At 36.9% G+C, this 21,277-nt stretch overlaps 2 protein-coding genes across 3 annotated transcripts; one reads left to right on the top strand and one right to left on the bottom strand.

Annotated features, from left to right (window-relative positions):
* Positions 1–1,546: 1,546 nt before the first annotated feature.
* LOC306989689 (uncharacterized protein C10orf143 homolog) lies at positions 1,547–4,528 on the bottom strand. 2 transcript variants are annotated; one of them, XM_079595607.1, is made up of 4 exons: positions 4,137–4,528; positions 3,665–3,799; positions 2,793–2,858; positions 1,547–2,334 (listed from the first exon to the last, which is right to left on the bottom strand). In XM_079595607.1, the coding sequence occupies exons 1-4, from the start codon at positions 4,206–4,208 to the stop codon at positions 2,305–2,307; spliced, it is 303 nt and encodes a 100-aa protein (XP_079451733.1). In that variant the 5' UTR covers positions 4,209–4,528; the 3' UTR covers positions 1,547–2,304. The 2 variants fall into 2 exon arrangements, with proteins under 2 accessions (XP_079451733.1, XP_079451734.1); XM_079595608.1 differs by having other exon boundaries at positions 1,554–2,334; positions 2,793–2,855; positions 4,137–4,515.
* A 521-nt stretch (positions 4,529–5,049) lies between these two features.
* glrx3 (glutaredoxin 3) lies at positions 5,050–20,338 on the top strand. Its single transcript, XM_079596353.1, has 11 exons — positions 5,050–5,343; positions 6,530–6,638; positions 8,401–8,475; positions 11,268–11,469; positions 14,895–15,067; positions 16,571–16,632; positions 16,707–16,764; positions 18,401–18,453; positions 18,594–18,633; positions 18,878–18,970; positions 20,147–20,338. Exons 1-11 carry the CDS (start codon positions 5,267–5,269, stop codon positions 20,195–20,197), a joined length of 993 nt encoding a protein of 330 aa, XP_079452479.1. The 5' UTR covers positions 5,050–5,266; the 3' UTR covers positions 20,198–20,338.
* The last annotated feature ends 939 nt before the right edge of the window (positions 20,339–21,277 follow it).

Here is a 21,277-nt window from a genome sequence, read left to right on the forward strand (position 1 = left end):
TGAGTTGTTGTTTTCCTTTTTTCTCCCGTTCGCTCTCCTCGTCGGCCTCCTTTATTAGCAGCTAAGCTCTTTACACTTGTAGCATATTGCAGTAGGTTATAGGACTAAGCTTTATTGTCCTACATTATTGAAAATCTAGGCTCTGAGAGCTGGCCCCTAGAGGTCAAGCTTTGTCTGAACGCTGCCTCTCATTTCTCCACCGACAAAAGCTAACACTGAGGGAGGGTGAGGAAGATTGAGTTGGTAATATACTTAAATCCATCTTGGTTGACTTAGCACAAACTTCGACCCATCCCCACGGCTCCTCCTGAGCTGAGGTAATTCCTTTATAACTTACAGGAGCAGAAACTATGACTTATGAATACACGGCCACTCTTATAAGTCTCTTGTAGGAGAAGCTTGTTTTATGAGCTGGGCCGCAGCACGAGGAAGTCATATCTGCGAGAAGAGTCGCTCATGTCAAAATGAGTATTAAAACTTGCTGTCTGAGGGGAATAGCTAATACAAGTCTTTGCTCCTCATGGAAAAAGCATCAATATGCGGTGCAGGTGTTCTTCTTATTAATCTGAGTCATTACTGAGAATATAAAACTTCATTCGAAGTACACTCTAAAAAATGCTGTTGGGTCCAATATGGTCAAACCCAAATGTTGGGTTAAAAATGTAATTATTAAATGTAACCCAATGGTGGAGTTTGTCCATATTTGACCCAAAGTTGGGTTAAAACAACCCAGCATTTTTTAGAGTGTTTTTTTTTCAGTTAAACACTGACCGGACAAAATCAAATAATAAAAAAAGTTGTTGTTTGGATTTAAATAGGCAAATACTTAATTGCTGGATCATTATTTCTGTGATTATTATGTTTCATGTTATATGTTTGGGGACATTTTTTCTAAATTGATCAAGAGGTGCCTCACTTTTTGGTCAATATCTTGTATTGACAATGCAAGAGTCCAGCACTCTGTAAAGTCTCTTCCAGCACATCCCAAATAAGACTTTCAATTAATTTATTTGAATACTTTCATACTTTCAATTAATTTAAGGTCTGGACAACTCATATGTGAATATTATTTTTCATGCTCCCTCCCAACCATTCTTTCACAGTTTGAGTCTGATGAATCTTGACTTTGTCATCCTGGAATATGACCATGATGTGTCTTAAGCTACACACTCCATCAATTATGGTTAGAAGAACTGCTGCCACACATATATAACATGCTAGAAACAGAATAATCACTGCAATCATGACCAAATCATAGACTCTTAAGTATTTGTCAATTTAAATCCAAACAGCTATTTATTTATTTTGTCAAGTGTATATTTATGCAAACAGGACTAACGAACTATCGAACTAAAAATAAAAACAAACCAAGAATATTTAAAATGGATCAAACACAAAAACAGATGTATGGTGGTATCTAATATTGAAAAGCTGGATTTTAAAGTGACTGGTCCCAGTTCCCCTGGAAGAGAAACGGAATAGGACACTGCCATCTTGTGCTCACTTTGGCGAACAGCAACCATTATATATATATATATATATATATATACACACACACATGCACACACTGTATATAGAGAGACCCTGAATTGATACTAAGAAAATACAAAGCATTTAACCAAATTAGACTTTAATGCAAAATATTCTGGATTATGTTAAAAAGGAGAAGAAAGATGTAAAAGAATACATCATTGAATACACTGAAATGTTTTCTACAATAACGGAAACAAAACAAGAAAAGGGAAATCCATTGAGATAAAACAAAACCGAGACAATATATTTACAAAGATATCCCTCATTTCAAATGAAGCTGACATACAGCACATTTTCTAACATTAAACAACCAAATAAAATTAAACTGAAATGTTAAACCATGAATATAGTTAAAGAAAACAAATCTACACTTGAATTAAAACGTATTTAATCATGAGAATTCTTTCATTATTTAAATTTTTAGAAAAATAGTCTAAAAAAAACTGTGTGCAATAGTTTCCCTGACTACAGCAGTAATTCCTTCTTGGAAATCGAGACCATGCAACACTGGGAAATGTACAGTGCAAAGATGTCGACACACTTCACTGCAGTGTAATATAAACTTTAAACCTCATTGCTACAAAACAATAAAAGCTTCTACTGTAGATAAAACAGTAGGTGAGGTGATTTGGAAAATGCATGAAAGGCACAAAGCAACGCGGGAAAACCCCACGCGGTCCGGATAAACCGCAGACTGCTTCTCTGCAGCGCTTTTCCCTTCCCCGTTTATTCAGTCAATTCATTTTCTCCAGGAATCATCGGCAATGCTGATCAATACCTCATGATGTGGTTTATATGGCCCTGCCAGAGACAGAGAGCAACATTGATGTGACACAGGTCAGCTTCACTCAACACCCAATGCATTGTATGTATAATGTTCATTAACCCTTCGCAAATTGATATTCATATATGCTGACTGTTCCCGTGTCGTAGTGGTTAGATCAGCCGGTAGGTACTCTGGCCTGGGGGAAAACCATTCAAAATGTGCATTTCTCTCTTGTCATGAATAAATATTGATTTGCAGGAAGTACAAAATTTCCAACGGCAATCATATTGCTTGTATCAACGCCGTCCGGTGAAAGTGCTGTCGGTAGACTGAGTGTGTGCGCATGAAAAACTGCACCAGAAATTGATGAATGTGTCATATTATAAAAAAGTGGCATGTTATCCACACACATTCTTTCCCTTTCCCTTAAAACATAAAAGAAGAGGGAAATATTATTTACAACCCACACAGAACAATATCAAATATTACTCACAGGTTCGCCCGCCAAACATCTGGGGCAATGCTGTCCTGCACCACGTCCCGGGGCGGGTAACACCTGCTGACAAGCCCAAACACATTAGAGATTGAAATAAAGACTTGCATAGATATGCACCACTAATTAACATAAGATTAATATGACTAATAATATGTTTTTTTTTGTTAAGGATACTGGCAAGAAACAATGTTACTTTAAATTTACTTTAAAAGATCAGTTTATGGTAAACTTTAGCTCTTGAGTTCAATAATTTTTATTTTTAAATATTTGCTATTTGTCTCTACAGTGCCATAAAACAGAACACCTAATAGACTGTGACCTTTAACCCCTGCATTCCACATGCTCCATAAACAAAAGAACATCAGATAAGAGCAATATACATGTCCATCACAACACTGTAAATAAGGAGAGAGAGAGAGAGAGAGAGAGAGAGAGAGAGAGAGAGAGAGAGAGAGAGAGAGAGAGAGAGAGAGAGAAAGAGAGAGAGAGAGAGAGAGACCTAGTGCACTAAAAAAAAAATCACAATTTGGAACCAATCCTAAAGGAGAGAAGGACGTTTATTTATTATTTTAAACAAAAATTAATCAAACTGGATATTGCATTTATATATATATAAATTAGAATAATGGGCTATATAATTTTCTTTAAATTCCTTGAGAAATACATATAACAGGCATTTTACTCCATTGGGAACTATGTGTTTAAAATCCCTAGTTGTTATTTTATGTGCATTTGGAATCCTATAAGAAGAAAAAAAAATCCCATTAGGATCCAAATTAGAAGAGTTGCTTCCAAATTACAGAATGAATTCCAATAGGATTTTTCGACTAGGAAGAGAACAGGCATGTGTGAGCTGTGAGAACATATACCATGCCGGGGACGTTGGCGTTGTGTCCATTTTGAGGGCTGTGATTTGGTGCGTCCCATGTGTCCATTGGAGTGTCCACCACCACCACACCATACTCAACATGCCCACTGCCTCCTAGTCCATTACACAGCCTTTTCTGTGAAATTCAGAGATGCATTAAAACTATATTCAGCTTAATTATGTAACAAGATGGCAATGAGAGCAAAAGCAGCTGTCATGCCATGGTGCCCACTGTATAAATCATAACAGCTATTTTCAGTGATGATCAGCTGGGTGTTTATAGATATGTAAGTTACTAATAATAACTCATATAACGTTAACTCTTTTTGTAAAGGGCAACAGTCTATGCAAATGACACAGAAGGTCAAACAAATGCTATCCAAATCAGACACTGATAAAGGCATGTAACGTTTAAAGCATGCATTATGAATTAATTAGGGGTTAGTAAATATTTAGAAAATAAGTCAATTTACCGCCTGTTTGTGCAATTGTTCATACTCTCCACCATGTCTTCTCTTATTCTGCATGGGACTTATGCAATCCATTGTCTATTTTACAGTACTTAAGATCGCAGAGTTTTAATTCAAAACACTTGCTGAATTAATAGAATCCGCTCAGAACTCCCATATGAATCAATATGCAAAATCAAAAGCCCATTGTATTCACCAGCCAAAGCCGGGTTCTTTTATCCATCGCTCATCGAGGCTTTTGCACAAGCATTATAAAATATATACACAAACAGCGATTCTAAAAAATACCGGTTTAAAAATCAAAACACTGCTTTAGTTCCCCAGTGTGCCTCTTCACGTCCTGCTTTTATTCCGAATTATAGTTCCTGTATCGTTCAAGATTAATGACATACAGTGTCGGCCAACCAATCAATGAACAGTACGGGAAAACAGAGGCGGGGCTACGTCAAACAGAGCATTATTATTCGACGAGAGAGTATTGAGCGCGAATGAGTCGGCCAATGTAATTTAAGGGAATAGTTCACCTCAAAATAAACACTTTTATAGTTTATTCTCACCCTTCTTTTCACACTTACATTTGTTAACCTAACATAGGGTCATTCTTAATTTTGCTGCTTAACTTGTTGTGTATTTCACACTGATCATACTTAGGACTTCCCCAATGTATGTATGTGAACATTGTTTATTCTTCTTAAATCAAAGTGAATAAAGTAAACTTTCAAGATACAAAATTTTCATTAAAGTAGTTCATGATTCATGTGATATATTTCAAGTCGTCTAAATAATAAGATATCTTTGTGCAGTAATATAACTATAATTTATAATTATTGTAAAGTATTAATACAAATATTCAAGTGAAAGACAGTATTCAAATTATTATCAGGTTATTATTTCCACATACTGCAATTTCACCTCTGAAAGAAAGTGTAAGAAAAGTGACTTAAAACTTAATATGTTACATATAACAAAACAATTATGTTAAACTAATATATTATATGTAACTCAATATTGATCATAACTTTGTGTGGTATTTGTTCGATGTAAGGGGTATCGGTCATCGTTTAGTAAAGTCTTGCCTCACAGCAGTGAGTGTCCTCCTGATAGAGAATAGAGAGCTCGGTGATCGCTTATTAATGTCTGGCAGCATGGCGAACCTCACGGACGCAACATCACTGAAGCAGTTTGAGGAATTATTAAAAAATAACAGCAAGTAAGTGAAGTATTTACAGTTTGTCAAGTCTGTCGTTAAATATAATTCAATTCGCTCTGCTCTTCATCTAATTGAACACATACACGGGCATAGAACGGTTATAGAGGCCTTTTTGAACGAACAGAATGAAATAACCGATGGCCTGGTCAGATAAACACAAATACATATAATGTAAATCCACATGAATGGATTTTTATGATCTAGATAGATTAGGATCATCGACTAATTGCTTTAAAATAGCAATATATTGTGTCAACTGTCCTTTTAACTTTCTGTTTGGTTTGTGGGAGCATTTGAGAAACTCATGCTGGTCATAGTTAGTCAACGTCTATTATTATTATAATTAGTAGAAGTGGTGGTGGTAGTATTAATAATATTATTAGTTTTATAATCAGAACTCTACTAGGCTCAGTTTGACATATATTCTTTGACAGTATTTGACATACTAATTCATATAACGTTAGTAATGAATCCTTTTGTAATTTGTTGTCAATGTCAGGTCCTGTCATTCCGTTAGCAGCTAACGTTATTTGACATATTTTCAGCGAATATGACTTAATAATAATAATAATCACAGATCTTATAACTACATAGGCTACATCAACAATCATTCCCAGTTTGCTTCCACACTTTTATTTTGGTTCTTCATTAAATACTAGTATTTCCTGTTCATCTGGTATCATTGCAGAAGAACATGAATACGAACATGAGACAACTAATTAATACAAATTATTCATTGTCATTATGATGCAGAATAGTGGTTTATGATCTGGGCTATTTTCAGTAAAGGAGGAGTTTCAAACCTTGAAAATTTGTATGATGATGATGATGATGAACTAACGTTACCACCATTGTGCGAAGCACTTAAAACCAAAAATGTCCCTAAAAGGACATTTAAAATAGCTAAAAGACACATAAGTAATAAGTATTCATGTTTTATGTGATTGGTCATTACTACTGTGGTATTTTTTAGCTTCTTGTCTTCACTGTCATGTAAAAAAAAACAAAAACATTTTCTCCACATTACAGTATAAAATGCACATTTAAATGAAACTAGTATTAATTCAGTTCTACGTGGACTTGCTTTAATAAAAGTGTATTTCCCTGAGACAATCCTTCCTAAATTTAGATCTCAAAGTCTGTGATCCAGGTTTCTTGAAAGCTCATCTTCGTTTCTACCTCTCAGGTCCCTTACTGTTGTCCATTTCCTTGCGCCATGGGCTCCACAGTGTTCACAGATGAACGATGTGATGGCAGAATTAGCCAAAGAGCACAAACACACCATGTTTGTGAAGGTAAAGGGGACCATTGACTCTCACAGCAATGTAGTGCAATAGCTGTGTCACAATTCAGGAGGGCGCCAACTTCAGAGCTCTTCGAAGGACACAGCCTCTGAATTGGGACACAGCTATTGTCTGGCAATATTTTCGCCAATCATTTTCATGTTTAATTTGTGCAAACTATTGTTATACGGCAATGTTGAAGAAGTGTAGGCCTAGTATTTGTATCTTTAGTGGAATGTGTTTCCCAAATAGTCCAACAGCCTCAAACGCACACCAATAGCTACCAAAAATGTACATGTTCTGAATATGCCATATTGTTATAATGCATTTAGTTTCTCATTACAAAGTTATTATTTTTTGCTTGCTAGTTTGCAGAAAGGCAAATGTTGGACCTCTGAATTGATGTCTGCTTTGAATGAAATTATAATGTAAACATTTTATTTTAATTTCAAACCAAGATATGCTCATATAATAACATTCAAGGTTTTTTTTTTTATGGGTACACCTATGACTCAGTACTCGCATAAGTTATAATAATTAGATATAAAATAGGCTATTTCCATTGGATCTTTAAGTCACCATGAAATCGAAATTGATTAAAAAAAAATATATATATATATATATTTGTGGACTATCGCTGTGTTGTTTATTATAAAGGATTTATCCGTGCACATAATTTTTTAATTAATGTGCACTCGTAATCTTAAATCAAAATGAGATTGCAGCAATTAGCAAATGATAACGATCCAATCACTTCCTGATGGACAAAATCAAGTCCCAACCTACGTTTTTCTCATCCTAGAAGCCGGTTCACTCGGATATACGTCACAGTACGGAAGATAAGATGCCTGACTTTTTTTTTCAAGCTCTTTTTTTCAGGAAATATTTTTTTCTGGTTATTTAGTATTTCATTCTATTGTGAATTAAAAAAAATATATATATATATTTATTAATTAAATTAAATCTCAGTTCTCAGAAGTGGTCAACTGTCGCACAGTCCAAATGTTGCTCTTTTTGTTTGCATCTAAACCAGTCCACCAGTAATGGCTCAACCAATGGCTGAGTTTTGGGGTAGGACTCTCAGTCTGTCTGACCAACCTCAGCTGGCAGGGAGTGTTTGAGATAGGATACCTGTTTGAAAATGGCCATTATTCGTGCAGATTTTCCTGTGTGCTCTCCTCCCTCTGCTCCGGTTCCCAGTGGAGCGCATTGAAATGCCTCCGGCTGTGAATGACTTTACCTTCCTCATGGCTCTTAAACCAGCAGAGATCATTTTTACCTTCTGTCAAGGGTTAATACTGTCTTCCATCACACAGACAATGGAGCAGAAGAGTTCAAGCTTCAAGCAACAACTCTATATAAATAATTATGTTGAATTCCTTAAAATAAGCATGGGATATGATCGTTTTTCTTTGCTTAATATTTTAGTTATTTTAAGAAATTAATGCGTAGACAGTAGGCACAATTTATGTGTCTACAAAAGCTAGTTTCAACCATTTAACCATAAGCCTTAGTTTAGATCATAATGTTTTTAAGATTATCAGAAATGTAAAATCAACATAAACTGTGTCCACATTTTGACTGCCAGTATAAGAGCTGAAGAAGTTGAGTTTAGATAGTTTTAGTCCTCAATTGTAAATAATAAAAAAAAGAGAAAAATTCTTCTTGTAAACTTTCAGTGTGTGTGTTATGTTTGACATGTTGATGTGTGTGATGTTTTATTAATGTGAATGATAAAGAATCATTAGTACAGTAGTTTTCTCTCTCTCTTTAGCTGGAGGCAGAGGCAGTCCCGGAGGTTTCTGAGAAGTACGAGATCACTTCAGTTCCCACCTTCCTCTTCTTCAAGGTAAAACTCACACATTTGACGTCAACCGGGGGACCTAAAATTGTGATTATATGAGTAGGAGGTTAATTCAGCCACAAATAGGAAACATACTTTCTACATACTATATATATGATTTAAATAAGAATAAATATATATAATATTTTTTTTAAAGTTGTCTCAGAATATCTCTTCTCTTGTCTCTGAAAATGCCCAGATCTTTAATTAATCTTGCAGACAATCATTTTAGGTGGCGTTTAGTCAACTAGATGACTACAGCACTGTGGAAATATACATAACCGGAAACAAATTAGTTCTACTTCCGTAAAACTTCAAATAATAGCCGAGTCCCAAATAGACGCCCGTCTCTTTTACACAGCCTGGTGTGAATACAGATTTGAATAAGTAAAGGCCGTTCTCAAATAGAGGCCTGGTCTGTTTTTTAGTTTCGGGTTGTATTGAATCTTCTAAACCCCGTCAGATCGTCTGTTTAAGCCAGTTCTGTGGTGCAGATTGCACACGCAAGAGAGCATCTGAGCGGGAGCTGTTAGCGCAAGCAAGGCAGAGTTAGCGGAGGCCAGAGAGGGAGAAGTGAAGGAGAGCGACGAGGAGGAGGAATTCACCAATGAACTTGTAGATGAGGATCACGGTGATGATGATAGTGAATAGGGTCATTTTTTATAACATGATTGCAGTTATTTTACTGGGTAGCCTTCATTCTTTCTTGTTGATGTGTTTCGGGCAACAAGTTCATAGGCTCAATGGATATTACCGGTAACTTGTATTGTTCAGCCAATGGCTGTCACATCGTTTATTTTTTTTATGCTGCCAATAATCTAAAGGGTTATAGTTTTATATTAAATGTACATTTATTTGTCTAAATGTAATTGTATTTTGTATTAAATTGTATAAATTGTCTCAAATCGTCGTTATGTATATACTGACTTCACCCTGTGCTGCAATATACATTTAGTTTTACTTTAATTTACAGAAATCAGCTGGTTGAATGAAAATTGCTCATGTTATCGGATTTTCAATTTTTCAGGTGATATTCTCAATTCATTCGGTTAACAGATGCTCTGAGATCAAGTGAATTCAGACTGCAGACTTTGCAACGATTGTATTTAATTGTACATTACAATCATAAAATAGTACAGACATGATCTTAATTCCGTAATGTCCTTGAACATAACAATATTGCTGGCCATAAACTGAAAAAGTGTGCGTCCGGTGTGCGATACCTTGAGTTGTCAGACGCGGCGCTGCGCTTCTTGTCCGGTGTGCGACCCCCTTTAGACATACGGTAATATAGTAGGATAATTCTTACATTAAACGATTAGTTCACTTTCAAAAAAAAATTTGCTGATAATTTACTCACCCCGATGTCATCCAAGATATCCATGTCTTTCTTTCTTCAGTCGAAAAGAAATTAAGGTTTTTAAGGAAAACATTCCAGGCTTTTTCTAAACAGAATGGACTTCAATGGCAACCCTCTATCCCAATGCTCAGAAGGTTCAAATGTCCGTCTCAATGCAGCTTCAAAGTCTCTACACGATCCCAGTCGAGAAATAAGGGTCTTATCTAGCGAAACGATCAGTCATTTTCTAAAAGAAAGACATGGATATCTTGGATGACATCGGGGTGAGTAAATTATCAGCAAAAAATGTTTTGAAAGTGAACTAATCCTTTAACTGATTTATTAAACACATTCGAATTATAAATAAAACATAATATAATGTGGTAACCTGCCAACCTCCTACTGTCATGCTTTCCGTCTATCAGCCTATGCTATTTGGATCGTTATCTCTTGGCCTAAACTCAATGAACAACATCTCAACACTAAATTAAAGGCCTGTCTCAAATATAAGCTGGTGCAGTTCAGTGATTTAGGAAAATAAAAGCCTGGGCTATTATTTGAAGTTTTACGGTATTTCAAAAAGATTAGTTTTCCATTAGTTTTCTTTACAATAAAGTGCGATGCTGAACCATACAGAATACATTTAAGACCAGCTCAATTCATTAAGAAAGTAAATGGGGTCCGGATTCATTTCAGAATTTATTTAATTTCTGAAGTCCACTCATACACTGTGTTCTTTATGTTTCATAAAGCACGCTGATTCGTGCCAGATTTCATCTAGGTTTTTCTGTATACACAGCTTTCATTTATGTTAGGTGTGCTGCGATAGTGTTTTGTGTTTATTTAGCAGAGGGAGGCGAGGTTAGAAAAACGGAGTCTGTTGGGAAGGTTGAGTTTAACGATCAAGTAATGTGAGCTGCAAAATCTCCTCATGTTAGAATCAAGCAACTGAGAAATAATCGGAGGTTAAACAAACACACGGCTTGGCAAGACTTTCCCTCTCTTGGCGTAACATGTCAAAGAACCAGGAGAGCCTGCGGCCTGTTTTCTCTCTCTCTCTCTCTCTCTCTCTCTCTCTCTCTCTCTCTCTCTCGCTCTCTCGCTCTCTCGCTCTCTCTCTCTCTCTCTCTCTCTCTCTCTCTCTCTCTCGCTCTCGCTCTCGCTCTCTCTCTCTCTCTCTCTCTCTCTCTCTCTCTCTCTCTCTCTCTCTCTCGCTCTCGCTCGCTCTCTCTCTCTCTCTCTCTCTCTCTCTCTCTCTCTCTCTCGCTCTCGCTCTCGCTCTCGCTCTCGCTCTCGCTCTCTCTCTCTCTCTCTCTCTCTCGCTCTCTCTGCAAACAATCTAAACAAACTGGCAAGCATCCTAAAAAATTAATGCTGTTTTTTTTTTCTCCCTCTCAATCTATCACTACTCACTCTTGAGTGTTTTTTATTTATTTATTTGTTTACCGTCAACCCTCAGGGCGGTGAGAAGATTGACAGGTTGGATGGTGCGCATGCCCCTGAGCTGACCAATAAGGTGCAGCGGCTGGGGTCCAGTGGGGGCGGGGCTGCAGGGGTGGGGGACGTCCCTAAAGAGGATCTCAACGAGAGACTGAAGAAGCTGATCAACGCCGCACCCTGCATGCTCTTCATGAAGGGATCACCCCAGGAGCCTCGCTGTGGTAAACACACCCGCATACACACACTCGCATAAATTAACACAGGGTCAGGGGGTTAGTTAGAGCCACCGCTGGTGGTGGAGTGAACGTGACGGACTTGTTTTGAGTGCAAAGGACATGAGTGTCCAGTCTGGCTCGGTTTGGCCCAAAGTTTTCACTGATTAGAAATAGGGATGTGCACAAATATTCAATCTAATATTTTGCTTTTCAAAATGTGAATCCATGATAACGTGTGCAAACATAATATCACAACCACAATGAGAAATCACTTAAAATCCAAACACCGAACCATCGTTACTGACCAGTCGAATAAGGAAAGACGGCTGTCCATCACTGCGTTCACGACCGGTGAGCACAGCTGGACCCGTGAGCGGGCTGAGAAGATATCTTCGAGTTTCGTCGAGGGACATGGGTTTAAGAACAGAAAACACAAAGCAAGCACTGTAAGAATCTTAGCTTAGCACACTGCTATCTTTGTGTCTTATTGTTATCAGACTGAGGAGCCAATTTTTACCCGAGCATGTGGATATTCTTGTTTTTCTCAACATGAACATGTGAAACAATATAAACAATAACCATATACCGACTCAAGTGAGTTCTGTGCGATAATTGGCCCATCTTTATTAGTGGGTTTTTTTTCCGCTCTGCTTGAGCTTAAATGCTTTGTTTTAAAAAAAATATATATTGTAAGCGTGTTGCCTAAACATAAGCTTGTTTAGAAAAGATGACAAAAACGTAATGATAAAAAAGAGTGCCTTTCTCGTTAAAGTTCATTCAGATGAACAAATAATAAAAAAAATGTATGAGCCCACAACCTGTTGATGTTAATATCTCCCATTACAATCAATGAAGTGACAGGATACATTCTAGTTTGGTTTTTATCACGTTGCACACTGCACAGCTTCTTCCACGGTTTGTGTTTTGCGCTGTGCGTGTTGCAGGGATTCCCAATTCTTTTTTGACCTAAAATGTTTATATTTCAACAACACATTCACATGTTCACTGTTCTCTGATGCCAGTTATGTAATATAAAATATTTCTCAAATATTACATTAATGTAATTTATCCAAAGCAACTTAATTTGTCATTTTCATGTCTTTTAATTATTAGCTTTCCACAAATATTTTTTTTTAGCAATCTGTTGACAAGGATGCTATTGGATTTTGAAGCTGACACGCGTGGACAACCACTTTTGTTAATCAACAATTGGCCGATAAGCAGTCACTCCAAATAAGGAACATGTTCTGCTTTTTTACATCCAAGTTAAATCTTCACAGTGACGGTTTAATAACTTAATAGTATGTTAGTCTTTAGTTTGTGTTTAACTCCAGGCTATCAGTTTGATCTTGCTGATTTCTGTTTGATTTGCTGATTTCCTGGCTTGCTTTTTCCTTCCCACTAACACTTCCTCCTCATGTCAAAGATGTGTGGTTCAGCATTGGAAAATATCCTCGTATTAATTTCACCCATTCAAAACAAAATACTTTTGATAGTTCAAAGAGCATATTTCGTCATGGACTGAGGCGCAGTTTAGCGTTTGACGTTTTGGCTGTGTAAAGAGGAAGGTCTGGGGAAAGGCTGGCGTTTGCCATCCGGAGATCAAAATAAAAACCATATTGAACTCTAATCTCAAACGTGATGTTGGGCTTTCAACGGCTGCCAGCTCCTCCAGCTCTGCTTTATTAATAGAAGATCCTCGGAGTTTACGCTGCTTCGTCTCTGAGCCCGAAACCTGTTGCTTGGCGCCGTTGATGTTATTTGAAGCCACGCTAGGTGTCAGTGGGTCGGCCCGGCTCGGAGATATTATAATGTTGGAACTTATTGATGTTCTCATTCGCTTGGCTGATATCCAAATCAAGAAATAATGCACAGAGAGCAAGCCATGCCTGTCGGTGGCGTGCATTGGGTTCTAAACGTAAACGCGCTCTTTCGTTCCAATATGAGCGTCGAGCCAAATGAACAAGTGTTCGGCTAACGCTAACTTTAAAGCAGTTATGCATGTCAAATTAAAAGGTTAAGGGTCCATGTAGCAATTCAAATCTCTTAGCCTTTCTCACTCTGAGTGGGCTGTCCTTCAAAAGAGGAACGAGGCTGTAACATCGCCCCTCTCCTGGAGCAGAGCGGGCCAAAGCGAGCGGTCTTCGTCCCCTGTAGGTGCAGGCAGAGAGGGGTAAAGGACTCGGCAATCAATGCAGCATGTCTGGTGGAGTTCGCCCGGAGCCAGAGAAAGCAGCTGCCCGCCTGTTTGCCCGCTCTGATAGAGTCGAGCTAATATACCAGCAAATGCATAAGCACAAGTGAGACGCCTGAAGCTGTTTTATAATGAATTCCCTCATGAGCCACACAAGATGAAAATGGGTGTTTTACTGCAGGGGCTACACAGACTCTACACATCACCTTGCACATCTCTCTCTCTCTTTCTTTCTCTCCTGATCTTGTTTCTTTCTCTCGCTCACTCCTCCTCCCTGTGTGCTATTTCTCTTGCGTCTTGTTCTCTTTGTCTCCTCCCATCTAATATCGCTCTCTCTCTTTTATCTTCTCTCATTTTCGGCTTGTAGTCATCTCATATAAACAGAACTTCTATTTAAAATTCAGAAATCATCAAATTGTATTCTGTGAGTTCCAGCTTTTGGTCGTGTTGCCCAATATTGCGTAGTATCTAAAAATTTATAATTATGATTTCACTTAAAATTTAACTCACTCTGGCATTTTTTCAATATTGTATTTTCAATAATATGACTGTTTTTGTTGTCATTATAGTTAAATGTATTACAATTATAGTTAAGACTAAAACTAAAATCATTTAAAAAAATATTTGAAATAAACGTTAATAAAGTTAAAAAAATCTTTAATTCAGCTTGTTGGCAAGGAAACATTTCTCTTTTTCATTTAGTTTAACTTGATGTGCTAAAATAACTAACAATGAAATAAAACTTAATAAAAACTATATAGACATTTAAAAAAAAACTAATACAATTTACAAAAAAAACAATAATAAATCTAAAACTTTAACAAATTAAAATGAATATAAAAATAAACCAATCAAAATTTGAATAAAACTATAATAGTACCTTGATACTAAATTAACACTTTCATATAAAATATGTATTTACTTTATAAATGTATCGTTTTTTTTTATAAAAGCAAACAAGTTTCTTCAAAACTTTAAAATAGTGCTTTTAATAAAAAAGTTACATTTTGCAGGGACATGACAACTTTTGTTGTCATTGTTGTGACATTGAAAATATAAGATGAATAGGTTTATTTATTTTTTGCTTTCATTAAATAATTTTTAGTTTCTTCAAAGCTTCTAAATAAGTGCAAGCTAGTAAAAATAACACAAGCTAACTAAACGAGATAAACTGCTGTAATAATGTTTTGTTTTACCTTTTGTTGTCTTTATTTAATTATTTTCTTTTTTTTTGCAGGCTTTAGTCGTCAGATTATTCAGATTTTGAAGGACCACAATGTACAGTACAGCAGTTTTGACATCCTCTCGGACGAAGAGGTCAGACAGGGACTCAAGGTCTTCTCCAACTGGCCCACTTATCCGCAAGTCTACGCCAAGGGAGATCTCATCGGGGGACTGGACATCATGAAGGTGTGATATGATAACAATCATATAACAATAACAATATGATTGTGTTCAATGAAAATAAGAGCATAGAAGTGTTTTTTAGGGTGTGTTCACAATTCGCTTGGTCTGTTTGGTCTGTACCAAAAAAAACCTTCAGTCTTGATCCGCTTTGCGTTCACATTGGCATTAAAACACAGAATTTAAAGGCATAGGGATATGTTCACAACCTGATTGGTCGGCTTTTATTAAAGTCCGCGTGAACCGGAAGTTGCAAACGACTTTTCTCAAGTGTTGTGACGCATTTCCGAGTGAAAGGGAATATTGAACAGAGGGCAGGGTTTTACTTCAGCGCTCCTCCTCTCCATCTCTCGCCCACAGCAGAGTAACGGTTTGAGGGGAGTGGTTAAGCGTTTAACCAACCCAAGTTGTCAAGCCTATGTCATCAGAAAAAGACTCATTCCAGACCCGGAAGTAACTTTTCAGACTTTGATTAAAGATAACTTCGGCAAACAATTTTTTTCCGTGTATTAACTTGCACGGATTAATTGTTCACCACAAGACTAGTAATATCCGCCAACAAAGTAAATGGGGTCAATTTTGATTTCATGCCGACTTTAAGTATATTTCGCAAGAAAACTTACTGGATATCCAAAACAATGCTGTGTTCTGGGCTAAATGTGCTCGTTGTATGTATGTAGCCGACATATGCTGGTATTTTGACCAGCTGAGAACTCATGAAGAACTTGTAAAATGTTTAAAGGAGTCAAAACAATGTCAGGAATTCCTCCGTCACACACAAATGAAGATCTGCAGTTCTGATGCCTGTACTGAACTGTAACACTGTGGAAACTGAGAAAAAACAGGTATGCTTTAGCATTCTGTCCTTTTTAGGGTTGCCTCTTGTGACATCATGTCCTGTTTTCGGTTCGTTTACATGTCTTTGGTCCGTGTTACGTTCTTATTTCAGTCAAACCGCTCCAAAGTTCGTTTGGAAATGTATCGAGATTCGAGATCCATCTTTTCAAGTCTCAGTCCGCTTGTTTGGTGCGCATCAGGGTTCAGATGGCAGCGTTCACACTTATTCAAATGAACCGCACTAACAGAGTTCGTTTTAATCCAATCAAACATGCCAAGTGTGAACACACCCCTTAGATATTTTCGTGATTTTTCCCAACACCAGTTTCTCCATCACTTGATGATGTGCGGTTTATCCCGTGTGTATATTATGGTAAGTGTTTGCATTTCAGGACTTTTGACGGCGTGTGTGTTCTCGTCTAGCTGTTAGTAGCTGTATGTTGCTTACATTCCCAGCGAGCTCATTCTGCTTAAAGCAAGCAGAAGCGCCCCTGCTGAGAGAGGAGCATCCATCTCTCTTCTCTCAGGAGTCCTAGAGGCCCTTCCTCATTAAGATAGTGAATTTACCTTTACAGAGAGGTAAAATGTCTCAGCAGGGAGCTGTTAGAGCGTGGATGTGTGTGTCGAGTTGAAAGGGAGTTTGGATTCAAAGATATTTGATATCCTCCACAGGAGCTGGTCGAGTCTGGTGAACTTGAGAATACTTTCCCCAAGACCGTCTCGCTGGAAAACAGGTAAAGACAGATACATGCTCGCTCAATCGCCTGCTTCTGTATGACTCGACTTTAACCATTCTCTCTTCTGACAGGCTGAAATCTCTAATCAATAAATCACCCGTCATGCTCTTCATGAAAGGCAATAAAGAGGTGGGAGAACTTAAATACTCTTCTTTTTTCTCTCTCTCTTGCATTTTCTCTCTCTCCTGAAACACAGTTTAAAAGAGTGAGGAGAAAGCAGAGGTTGTTAAAGGGATAGATCACCCAAAAATGAAAATTATATTTATGAATAATATATCTATATATATTATTCCACCTCATGTCATTCCAAATCCATATTATTTTCTTTTTTTTTCACTTTTCTCATACAACAACATGGTCATATTGACCACATCTGACATGCTCCTAGAACAAAAAATAAAGCCATAAAATAAATATATTTAAGTCTTAACCCGCTTTATGTGAAGAACAGACTTCCCAATTTAAGGAGTTGGTTCTCAGTTTAAGTAGATATACTCAGCTGTTGGTCTATTAGTACTGGTTAGCATGGGTTAGCTAGCTGGTTGATGCATCAACTACACCTTCCAGCTGCCTAAAAACATCTTTCTACATTGAGAGCCAATCGAAAGTAAAGGTACATTTTGAACTCAACATTTATTTAGCAAATATCATATTAAAAATGTATTATTATTATTACTATTCAGTGTTATTTTAGTTTTATTCATATAGTATTATTAATATTTTGGATTTTCTTTTTAATATTTTAATTTAGTAATTTTGTTATGTGCTTTTTGTATTTTTTTTCTCTCCATATAGTGGTTGCAATACTTCAAATAGTAGCCAAAGCAACATTTAAAAATATTAATTTTGTTTGTTTTTCGCCTGATTTATATTTTTTAATTATTTCAGCTTTATTTCAATTTTAAAAAATGTTTTTAATAGTTGATTGAGGTTAATGATAACATCGCTGTCATTATTATTATTATTAGAATAATAAAAATAATAATAAAAAAAAAAACTGCAATTCTGTTTTTTTTTGTTTCGTTAATATTATTATAAAATTTAAATGAACTTAAAAATAATAAATAAACTATAAAATAATTGTATAACATTATTTTAGAACATGAATTAAGTAATATTGCTGCGAGGACATTCTCCTAAGTTTTCCGATGAAGTTCCAATGATGTGTGTTTGCAATGACATAAAGGTGAGTAAGAAGGTTTTTGGGGTGATCTTTTCCTTCAGCGTACAGTAAGAGAAGACGTGTAGGGGTAACGAGGTTCTGGAAATCGATGTCAGGCGTCTCCGGCACTGATAGAGCTACTTCTCTTTCTTTAATGGAGGAGAAAGACCCCTCACCTCTCTCCTCATAACTGTATTGATCTTTTAACACGCACACATGAAAGACATTCTTTGCAGTAGTTTAAAGTCTTTCCCCATGAGATCTCTCTTTTCTCTCGTCTGACTGGCTTCTCTCTCTGTCTCTCTTGTTCTATTAACTCCTCTTTCTCTCCTAGTTATTGAGACGCACTTCAGAATATCTTTTGTAGGTGCTTGTAGTTGTAAGTTTTCTAAATGAAAGTTTGGGCCCAGAGGAGCCACTCGAGTCTTATGTACTCTGTGCTTTGAGCTTTTCCAGTAGTCTGCGTGTGTTTTGCTGGAGTTAAAACCTCGCTTCCTCTGATTGGCTTTCAAGCGCAGGGCATCACTTCACCGCAGCCTTTCATGATATGAAAAATGTTCTAGCATTTTTACCCTCTTAACTCGTGTCTTTGTGAATACTCAGACTGCCAAGTGTGGATTCAGCCGTCAGATACTTGAAATAATGAACAGCTCCGGGTGAGAGACTTTTCACTAGTCTACACATATACTGTGGAATTTAACAATGCTCTTTTAGAGAATGTTCTTAACATTTATGAATGATTAAAATCCTAAATGCATGTTATTAAAGTAACTTTTTTTTTCCATTAACATTTCAGTGTTGAATATAATACATTTGACATATTGGAAGATGAAGAGGTGAGTTCCATCAGTTTGAAGTTTGTATTTATTTATGTTATTGAAAAATGTTGTCTTGCCAAAGCAACTTCTTGAAAGACCGTGTTCCTAAACCTAGTGAGCTCCCTATATACTGAGAACTGAACACAAATCAAAAGATTGTGTTTTTAGAATATGATTTTGTTTACTGTAGAAATGTCCCTAAATAAATAGTTTGTTTGTTGGTGTTTTGAGCCAAAACATGTACTTTTGATTGTGTCCACAGGTTAGACAAGGACTCAAGACGTACTCCAACTGGCCGACATTCCCACAGCTGTATGTTAAAGGGGATCTCATCGGAGGACTGGACATAGTCAAGGTGAAACGCATAACAACAACAATACAAATAAATGTAGGATTATGTACTAAAAATAGCATTGCATTTGTAATGAACACACTTGGCATGTTAGGTTAGTGCGGTTCATTTGAATAAGTGTGTACTGCCATCTGAACCCTGGTGCACACCAAACAAGCGGACCGAGAACACCCTTAACAGGATTGACGTGATGTAAATGAACCAAAAACAGGAAATGATGTCACAAGATGTGACCCTAAAAAGGACAGAATGCGTATAAAATACTTGTTTTTTCTCATAATAGCCGTGATGTTGCCCATCACAGTTCGGTACAGGCACCAGAATCACGCCTCCTCGCAGAAGATCTTCGTTTGTGTGTTTATCTTCTCAAATCAACACAACTTTTTTGAATTTTGAAGCGTAAATACAACTTAAAAGTCTTTTTTTTAAAAACATTTTCCCTGAAAGTTCGAGTTATAATAGTTTGTAAAAGCGCGAACATAAACACAACGAGGCTGTGAAGAGGAGCTGATGAGTAGATGAGTTTACCTGTTCGGCTGATGACTGAATGTCCCCGACAACTTCTGTAGTCCCGTTGTCACCTGTTAGCAACCGCCTGTTACAAGACAAGTAAAAGCTTTAAAAAAAATCACAAGAGGGTATTACGGATGTGAAAATGTCTTGAGTTGTTCACCACAGACCTTATTTCAAGCAAAAACTTCAGGACGATGCTAACTCGTTTCCGGGTTTTGGCCTACATAAATACATCATCTATGCCCCACTCTATAGAACTGTTGTTACATTATAAAAGTGAGATATACTTTGTGCTGCAGTGGATGTGTTTCTCCAGCAGAGGGCAGATAAAGCTTACTAAGTGCTCTAACCTAAAAAAACAACAACAAAAAAACTTTCAATTGTTGGTCAATGCATTAAATCCATTATCCACCAAAGTGATATTTATTTTAAATAAATGTAAAACAAAATATAGCACAAATGCATTACGTAAATAAGTTAGTAAAAGCTGTTGAACTGTTAAAATTAGTATTTGGTGTACTCAAAAATTTATTTTTGGATCATGACACTCTAGTGGAGAACCTTTGCTAAAGGGGAAGGATACTATGCAAATTGAGACTTATTTTATTTTTACTGTATCATACTTTCAGATAAAAGGATGTAAAATGTGTTTATTTCATTAAACAGGAGCTGAAAGAGAACGGTGAGCTGGTGTCTGTCTTGAAAGGAGAAAACTGAACTATTCCAGCACTGAACTGAAGAACACCTGTAACCGGCACATTGAACCTCAGGACTGGAGAACTCAGATTAGACTTATTCCATCCAAGTTTGAAACTTTGCTGTAGTAAATCCAATAAATCCAATTGTGTTCTAATCTGTTTTGGTGGCACTGACATATTTTAGACCTTGAGCACACCTGGTGTTTATATCCGTCTCTGTCTCGACTGACCACACTGTAATCAGATCACCAGATTAAAATGTACACCTGGTATTGACGCATGTTAAATGTGTCTCCTGTGACCAAGTTAAGCCCAATCAAATGCTTTCTGAATGAGAATGTCCCTTCCCTTGCAACCATTTTCAATAAAAATGGCATTGGGCATGATCCAAGTCCTATACATGTCTATGTATGGGAATTTTCTTTCAAATTTGCTAGTAATTTACTATTTAAACACAATAATTACGTGTTAGTCCTTTGCTGTTTTCTGGGATGCGGCAGTGTGCATTTCCATGAATATAAATCCTGTTTTCCTTTAATGTGTGAGTCAATGATTTGGCATGTAAAACCATGTTGTGTGATTCTGTGCCCTAATTAAAGAGCTCAACTAACTGCTTTTCATTGCAGGTTGTTAGATTAGGCCAATTTTTCCGCCTTTATTTGAGTTTTTATCCTGGATATGTGACCTCATTAATGAGTATGGGAATGATGGATGTACCGCGATCACGTCCACTTGCTTTAATTAATGTGATTCTTCAGCTTTTCAGACAGAGTGACTCTGCCAAGCTCTTGGGGACAGGAAGAACTCTCTTATTGTGATTAAAGATCCATAAATATTAATCAGCAGTCGTCGGTTGGTTGGGGGGGAAGTCAACCCACACCTCATCTGGCTTTGAGCCGAGAGTGTAAAGTGGCCATTATGTTCCTCTTTCTTACACACACACATACGCACCTGTGGTTCTGGGTAATTGCTGCACTCCCTTGATAACCTGATGGTTGTGCTGAGGAAACCTTTTAAACATTTCAACACATCTCCCCACAATAACATGCTCAAATATTCATTGATGCATGAACTGAAACATATGGCAACCACTGTTCAT

This window comes from Phoxinus phoxinus, assembly GCF_949152265.1.
Source record: "Phoxinus phoxinus genome assembly, chromosome: 21".
Taxonomy (NCBI): domain Eukaryota; kingdom Metazoa; phylum Chordata; class Actinopteri; order Cypriniformes; family Leuciscidae; genus Phoxinus; species Phoxinus phoxinus.

What these genes read in the sequence shown, in the direction of transcription:
- LOC306989689 (XM_079595607.1), bottom strand. Translation starts at nt 4,208, where the DNA reads ATGGATTGCATAAGTCCCATGCAGAATAAGAGAAGACATGGTGGAGAG. An exon ending in ACGCCAACGTCCCCGGCATG is followed by an intron (nt 2,859 to 3,664) that starts GTATATGTTCTC and finishes TGGGCTTGTCAG; the next exon opens with CAGGTGTTACCCGCCCCGGG. An exon ending in GATGTTTGGCGGGCGAACCT is followed by an intron (nt 2,335 to 2,792) that starts GTGAGTAATATT and finishes TGTCTCTGGCAG; the next exon opens with GGCCATATAAACCACATCAT.
- glrx3 (XM_079596353.1), top strand. Translation starts at nt 5,267, where the DNA reads ATGTCTGGCAGCATGGCGAACCTCACGGACGCAACATCACTGAAGCAG. An exon ending in TTATTAAAAAATAACAGCAA is followed by an intron (nt 5,344 to 6,529) that starts GTAAGTGAAGTA and finishes TCTACCTCTCAG; the next exon opens with GTCCCTTACTGTTGTCCATT. An exon ending in ACCGTCTCGCTGGAAAACAG is followed by an intron (nt 16,633 to 16,706) that starts GTAAAGACAGAT and finishes CTCTTCTGACAG; the next exon opens with GCTGAAATCTCTAATCAATA.